Source organism: Dermacentor variabilis, chromosome 8, assembly GCF_050947875.1.
Source record: "Dermacentor variabilis isolate Ectoservices chromosome 8, ASM5094787v1, whole genome shotgun sequence".
NCBI lineage: Eukaryota > Metazoa > Arthropoda > Arachnida > Ixodida > Ixodidae > Dermacentor > Dermacentor variabilis.
This window is the reverse complement of record NC_134575.1, coordinates 125,936,751-125,944,584: the sequence shown is the minus strand read 5'-3', so window position 1 is coordinate 125,944,584 and position 7,834 is coordinate 125,936,751. Positions and strand designations below refer to the sequence as shown.

The following is a 7,834-nucleotide window of genomic DNA, read 5'->3' as shown; positions in this document are numbered from 1 at the left end:
AGTCTTCATCGCTGCTAGGAAATGGCCACAGTGGCCACAACGAACAGCAGCATGCAGCCAGGAGCCAGCGGGACTCACACATTGTCGGCTGGGGATACGATCGACATCGGTGAGTGTGTGCGCTCAACTCGAAATGTTTTGCGCGTCAATTTCGCGTAGAATAACCAATGCATGCTGTGTTTCATCGTTCGCTGTGTCCGTGATCGCGCAGCCAGCAATTACATACAGGTGCATCTGTGAGTTGTACTTTGAACGGGAGTGTTAGCAGCAGCTGTCAGCTCGCACGTTTGTGGCGGCGCGGACACCGCATCTTCCCATCGCTCGCTATCCTGCTATGAACAATATCTTATCGCATGACTGGTCTGCAACCAAGCTGCTTAGGATAGCTTCGCGGCGGTGTCCTACCGAAATCTTCGTTCTCTGTTGCAAGTGCTTTCCACTCAGACATGTGCGGAACGACGCAGTTTGTACTGATCTGCGATCGCGGAAAGCCGTCTAGCCGTCCTAATAATCCGCCCGCATCGCTGGCGTGCTACGAAGCCTCATCTCGCGTAATAAATGGAAACGATGTGGGAACGAAGCGATATCTACCGTCTCAGAAAAACGAGCACTCCGCGGTAGCCCAGTGGCTATGGTGTTGCGCTGTTGGACTTAAGGCCGGCCGCAGCGTCCACTGCCGTGCGTTGTGTTCACACTAAAGGAGCCGAGCTGGTCAAAGTAATCTGGAGTACCCCACTACAAACAGCATATAATGTTTTAGTGAAGGGAATGTAGGGACGTTACAGTCTGAGCCACGGGCATGACAATGTCGCCTCCAAGTGCATCTCACAGTATTTTAAAATTAAATTATGGCGTTTTACGTGCCAAAACCACTCTCTGAGTATGAGGCACGCCGTAGTGGAGGACTCCGGAAATTTCGGCTACCTGGGGTTCTTTAACGTGCACCTAAAATTAAGTACACGGGTGTTTTCGCATTCCGCCCCCATCGAAATGCGGCCGCCGTGGCCGGGATTCGAACCCGCGACCTCGTGCTCAGCAGCCCAACACCATAGCCACTGAGCAACCACGGCGGGTTACCTCGCAGTGTAACCAAAGATGAGGCATTGGTTTAACACATATGAGATCGATGATCTCATTTCCCATCTCACATCGCATGTTCCCATTGTATTTGATAACCCACCGTGGTGGCGTAGTAGCTATGGCGTTGCGCTACTAAGCCCGGGGGCGCTGGATCAGTTCTCGGCCGCGGCGGCCGCATTTCGATGGGGGTGAAATGCTAAAATGCCCGTGTACTGTGCATCGGGTGCACGTTAAACAAACCCAAGTGGTCAAAATTAATCCTGAGTCGTTCTCTACTGCGTGCCTTGCAATTAAATCATGGTTTTCGCACGTAAATCCTCAGAATATAATTTTTAATCATTGTATTTGTTGCTGCAGTATATGCAAATATTTTTAGCCTGCATATTCACTCACTGATTGATGTCACCTATTTTTCAGAAGGAGTGACTTACGTGCACCCAATGTTTGTCAAAAGCTGGGTGGACGATGTCAAGGCGTGGCCAAGTGTGTCTAGTGCCCACATTGTGTGCTACCTCATCAAGAGCAAGGCATGTGACCTCAAAGAAGCTGAGGCATACAAAAGCCTAGACTCCTACAATTTTGTACAGAGTGGCTGGGTGGGCCAGGTGCTTTGTCACAATGTTAACGCAGACTTAGTGTACCTCAAGGCGGATGTTCGACCATCGCAGGCCATAAATCAAAAGCCTTGGACAGCATGGGCTTGCGTAAGGCACACTGGACAGGTGATCACTGCTGGTTGCTCGTGTATGGCTGGGAAAGCAAGGGTTTGCAGCCATGTTGGTGCACTACTGTGGAAAGTCGATATGGCTGTCGCCTCGGGAATGACCGGCACATCATGTACTGACCAAACTGCTCAGTGGAACAGGGGAACAAAGAGGAATGTGGAACCTGTCCTGCTTGAAGATATGGACTTTAAGCTGCAAAAACGAACTGTGGACTCCGAAAACAAGGCCCCAAAACCCACACGAAAGTTTCATCACTTCGGAAATGATGTAGAGCTGATGAACCACATTGGGAGGAAACCATTTTCAGATCTCTTCAACATTCCTGGTGAGGGCACATTTCTTCCAACATGAAATGAGTGCAGTTGTGTTAAGTGGAATGCCTTAAAATTACAGCGGCGGTTGTTCCTTGAAACCCTATATTTTTTTGCCACTGTATGGCATCAGTATGTTTTTTGGCATCGACACGCATACGTTAGGAGACTGACGGGTTATTTGTTGCCATTTATTTAACATAATGGTAATGCACATTGTGATAGGTGTTGGTGCCTGTCAAATACAGTAGATATCATGTTTGGTTATTGCAAATCATTATATATACAAGTGGTGTTAGCCGGCACAGTGCAGTGTGAATTGTGTGTAATTGCCTTATATCTTGCAGGTACCATGCTTCATAGTACATTGAATGCGGCTGCTTGGGACCCACGTGCTACTGATCTGCCAAGCCAGCCTCGCCACTCACATACAGACCCTTTGGAACTCCCAAAAGGCTGCGACCCTTGCAGAGTATTTTATCAAAAGTTTGTTATGCTTTCGAATGAAGGACGGGCTTCCCTTGAATTTGCCACTAGGGAACAGGGGTGCCCGCTATGGCGCATGGCCAGGCGCCTTCGCATAACTGCATCAAATGTGAAGCGGGTTCTTAAAAGGGAAAGCACTGATCCCTCGAAAGCTGTTTCTGCGCTTTCAAATCCAGGCTTTACCGGTAATGCTGCCACAAAGCATGGGCTGAAGTATGAAGCCATTGCAAGAGTAGCATTTAAGAGGAAGACTGGTTTGGCTGTAGCGCAGTCGGGTATGGTAGTGAGCAGTACACATCCTTGGCTGTCTGCAAGCCCTGATGGCATCTGTGCTGATGATGCTCTAGTTTGAGATCAAGTGTCCCACGCTTTCAGATTGCACGGTATTAATTGAAAAGGGAAAGTACGACGTTAAGCTTGTGAATGGGGAACCTGTGCTTTGTCCAGGTGGCAAAAATGGTTACTGTGACCAAGTGCAGTTTAGCATGTTTTGGTGTGGCAAAAGCACCTGCTATTTTTATGTGTGGTCGGCTGAAAGTGATGTCATTGTAAATGTGCCTATTGACACACGGTACATTGAACAGAACTTGAAGAGGCTCAAAACATTCTACTTTTTGCATCTCCTGTCTCACCTTGAGGACCTACATTATAAGAAAAAGCTGGCTATGTGCAAAAAGTATGAAGAGATTTGCGATTTGTGATGAGCAAGTGAAATTTTATTTGTTCATAATGTCTGCTTCATTGGAGCCATCCAAGTATATTGAATGAATAAAAAAACATTCAACCACATTTTAACACCTTGGCTTCAAATCACTTCCATAAGCTTCACAGGTACGAAACCAGTGACGTTACAAAAAAAATGGCAGTGGCTTAGCTCGGCTATACGTAGCGAAAGCTAAGGCATAGCATGGTTAGCCTTGGTTAATCTTGATTGCAAGTCCAGGTTGCAAGTCCAGGCCAATAAAGCTTTCACTTTAAAACGGCATTAGTGAAGTTTACCCTACTCACTTCTCAGAGTGCTTAAGGCTAAATTAAAGTACACACGGGACATTTATGCTTTTGTCTGTTCGTTGATGAGCGGCGTTTAAGGTTACAGAGTCCTGCACAAACAAGGACAATTTTGCTGGCATACTTTCTTGACTTGATGGGCAGTACTTGCTTGAAAATTCTGTACGTCTTGATTCGGTTGATTGCCCGCTCAACATGAATTCGTAGCGATGCGATGCGCCTAGTTTCGGTGACTTCACTTTCAGGTAGCTGATCCTTTCCTGAGAAAAAAAAAGATGAAGAGGCAGTCATGTACGTGTAATTACTGTGTAGCTCTTAAGTTTATGGAGGTTATGAAAACACTATTGTGGACACCTACCTTTTGTAAATGCAGGCCTGTTCATTTTAATCCCTTCAGCTTCAAGATAAGGGTCAAGCTTGAAACCACGGTCTGCCATTATCTCATCACCTGGAAGGAGGTACTCTTCCACTCCACATGTCCTTACAATGTATTTGTCTGATGCCCTGCCTCCATACACATCTGACACAAACATTATAAATCCATTTGGTGCTATGACGGTAAGAAATTTCATCGTGTTTGCACCCTTGTATTGGCTGTAACTTTGGGATCTGGCCATCAGTTTCCGTGGCCTTTGCATTAGTGCTTCAGTGCAGTCGAATATGCATGTTGTATGACTGTACTCGCTGTTTCTGAAACTCTCAGGCATGCTTGCCCGCAACCTTGAGCGGGGAAGCCACACAACAACTTCTTGCATGATCTTCACCAGGTCGTCCAGCACTCTCGAAAATGTTCTAGAAACATAAGCTACAGAGACCTCGAACCGTCTTGCTAAATCTCCACAAAGGAGGCCAAGTCTAAGCCTCATGAGTGTCAATAACAGCTGGTCTTCGATGGTCAAGAGCTTGCGAATTGTCTTGTCTTGAGTCTTCAGTGCTGACACGAGCTTGTCAAATGCAGCCACAGAAATGCCAGTGTAAAAAAGAATGTCATCACTGGTCAGTGTTCGATAGGAAATAGTTCTCATGGTCATAGAAAGTCTCGTGCTGGTGTACGAATGGTCAGCTGGTGGCAGTTCCCATTGTGTGGACCTATCTTTAATCACCTACAAGAACGTGGAAAGGCATGTCATGATGTAGAACACGTTAACATTACAAAATATTACCTTTGTATTTTTCCTTGTCATGATGTGCTCGGTTTTGCTTACTTGAATCTGACAAAATGACAGTTTTGTGAGAAACTTAAACACGTCATCCGGCAACTCAAATAATCTGCGTGCATACTTACGTCAACTTCGTGATCTGATATTAAGCTCCCACAAACTTCATTTTCTGCAACACTGCTGTCTGGAGTAGCTACACCATAAGTGAAAGCCTGTAAACAAAGCACAGCAGCAATCATCATTGCAGTGTCACACAGGAAGTAGACATGATCATGTGGAGAGGACAGTGCCTGTACACTCACATCTGGTTCCTTATCCAATGTACATCTGACTAGTGAATTTCCGATGTGAAGGGAAACCTGCAGAAGAAATTGGCAGCTCAGTTCCACTTGAAGCAGCATATGAAAAAGCCTAGATTGTCCCGACCACTCACATCTGGTTCACAAACTGTGCCAGAGCTGGGAAACGTATCTTCATTGCAGTGAGCCTATGAAAGGAGAAACCATGTGAATGTGTGTACTTCTTAACAGGCACCGTGTTCAGAAGCCTAGACTGGCTGTGTGAGCACTTACATCTTCATACCCCAAAACATTGTTGAATGATGTGGTTTCCATGTGTGCTGCAGCCTGTTGAAGTTGAGTTACCTTTAAATATGACAACATAAGGAGGCAGAAGAATTTGCACGACTGCTTACTCTTTCATAATGTGTAAAGAATTGAACAGCACTTGTTCCAATAAGTGGTGCAGGAGGTCACTTACAGCTGGTTCACTTTCAAATGCATCAGTGAACACTGCAGACTCACTGTGGGATGTCTCCTGTTGAGAGAACGATAGCAACAGTTGGCATGATTTTATCGTGTCTGGTGTACCTGTAAGCTTAAGCTGTTGGCATGATTGCTTACTTCTGTTTCCTGACATGCACAAGCGCTGTCTAGAATTGTCTCGGCACTATCTCCAACCTGGTATGGGTAGGACACATAACAGTGAGCACATATTGTCAGTGATAGTATGTCAAGACAGTGAATGCCTACTCACATATTCCAAACTGTCCAAAAGAGAGGTCAATGTGGAAGCTTGCGCATCATAAGTGACCTGTAAAAGCACATCAATAGCTTTAAGCCTGTTGCATTGACAGAACTAACGCTGGCCTACATAGTTATGAAAACTTCACAGCGCGGGAAAGACCTAGTTGGGGCATTTCCAGTAAGTGAAGTTACTTGTAGGCAAAACATCAACTAGCTAAGTTCTTGTTCTCAAAGACAAGCTTGTTTAACAAACGAAATATGTTCCCGTATTGTGGTACGCAGCATACTTATATCTTTCTCGTGACTAATCGGCTACATTGTTCTTATAACGACACACACCGGCTATTTTCCATAGTTCAATTCAATGGTATGTTCAGATTCTGACAAATTAGACCAAAGAAAAGCCTTACACTCTGTGAAGGAACCTGACGTGACTCTTCATCTCGTGTGTCTCTGCTCGTTTTTCTCTGCAATGGAAATAAATCATTATCAGCCACACAGTGACAACAATCTGTACACTTGCCTTCCGCTTAGTTGGTGCTGGCGTATTTTCGTCACGGTTCAGGCGTCTGCGCCCAAAGATATCCTGAAATATTACGAAGCTTTTTTATTATCGCAGCTAAAGATTCGTGGGTTTTATGTGCCAAAGCCATTGACAAAATTATGAAACGCACTGCAGTAGAGACGAACTTATTATTTCTGACAACCCGAAGCTCTCAGACCACCCAAGCATTAGGACAGGAGCGTTTTTGCGGTTTGCCTCAATAGAAATGTCGCCGCCTCGGCTGCGTATCGGCACCACGACTTCGGCCTTGGCAGTGAAACGCCTTAACCGCTAGGCCACCGCAGCAAATCTATTATCGCAGGCAAGAACGGAGGCTTCGATTCAGCAACAATTGCTGATAGATCGCCACGGACAAGCGAAGCGACGAAGATGTAAAAAGTTAACGTATCACCAGTAAGATATCGTGTCCTCCGCACCGATAGCATGAAGCCTAGCTCAATTGTAAAATTTCTCAGCACCACTATCGAGCATGAAACTGCGGCACGTTTCCTATTCAGGTTCGGCAGAAATCGAGGGGCAGAAATAGCTACGAGCTACGGTACATGACTTCAAAGCTTTTTCACTAGAGCTGTAAAGGCCCAATGTCTAAGGCACTAATTACACGAAATGCGGTGCTTTAGAACGGGTCAGGTAGCGATGAACAAGTGTTCACTTACCTTTCGCTGGTAACCCAAGTTCAGCATCGGCAGCGGGTTTTGCTCCGTGCGTTTTCCATCAACGAAATGCGCAGAACACACACGTGAATTTCTGTTTGGCACGAAGTCTTTCCTGTTTATCAGAGAAGTCCACTGACGACCCAAGTCGACGTTCGCGGGGAAGCGGTGCAACAGAAACATATCGCAACCACATTGCTCCTTCTTCACAGCGTGTTTTTCGTACAAGCTATCCGCGATATTCTTTCGTTTTCGCTGGTTGTTGCCACAACCCACCACTACACAGTGCTGACTGGACGATGTAGGCGCGGTGAAAGGCATTTCTACTGTTAATTAGCGCATGCAAAAAGGAGAAAACACATTGAAACAGGCACGCGTCAGCTTCTGTCGAGCAAATTTAACAGCCCAATGCAAGAGGGCCACTCTGGGTTACCGGAAACGGAAACGGCAAATCGAACGCAGTGCTCCTGGTTCGAGAGTATCCCCGCTCTCTCCGTAAAATCGTGTATAGACTATTGAGATAGGCAAACACCACTTGCATGATAGATCAGTGATTAGTTATGTGTTCAGTCTTTGCCCCCGCCCCAACAAAAGAAAGTGAACTTGTGGGATCGTTCCCCACCTGTGGCAAGTTGTTTTAGAGCGCAGCTCTTTGGCGTCCGTTCCTGGGTTTCGCGTCGTCGTCGGCGTTGTCGTCGGCCTCGTAACCAGCTCCGCCCCCCTTTCATCCCCCAGCGCTAGCAGCGACCGACTGATACCGCTGGATGCCGCTGACGCCGCTAGAGAGTCAAGATAACGTGACTGCATAGAACACCGTCGCC

The 7,834-nt window shown here is 46.3% G+C and overlaps 1 protein-coding gene across 1 annotated transcript; it reads right to left on the bottom strand.

Annotated features, from left to right (window-relative positions):
- Nucleotides 1-3,628: 3,628 nt before the first annotated feature.
- LOC142591565 (uncharacterized) lies at nucleotides 3,629-7,043 on the bottom strand. Its single transcript, XM_075703877.1, has 9 exons — nucleotides 7,017-7,043; nucleotides 6,206-6,262; nucleotides 5,530-5,586; nucleotides 5,343-5,414; nucleotides 5,204-5,257; nucleotides 5,073-5,129; nucleotides 4,896-4,982; nucleotides 3,969-4,713; nucleotides 3,629-3,870 (listed from the first exon to the last, which is right to left on the bottom strand). The coding sequence occupies exons 1-9, from the start codon at nucleotides 7,041-7,043 to the stop codon at nucleotides 3,629-3,631; spliced, it is 1,398 nt and encodes a 465-aa protein (XP_075559992.1).
- Nucleotides 7,044-7,834: the final 791 nt, after the last annotated feature.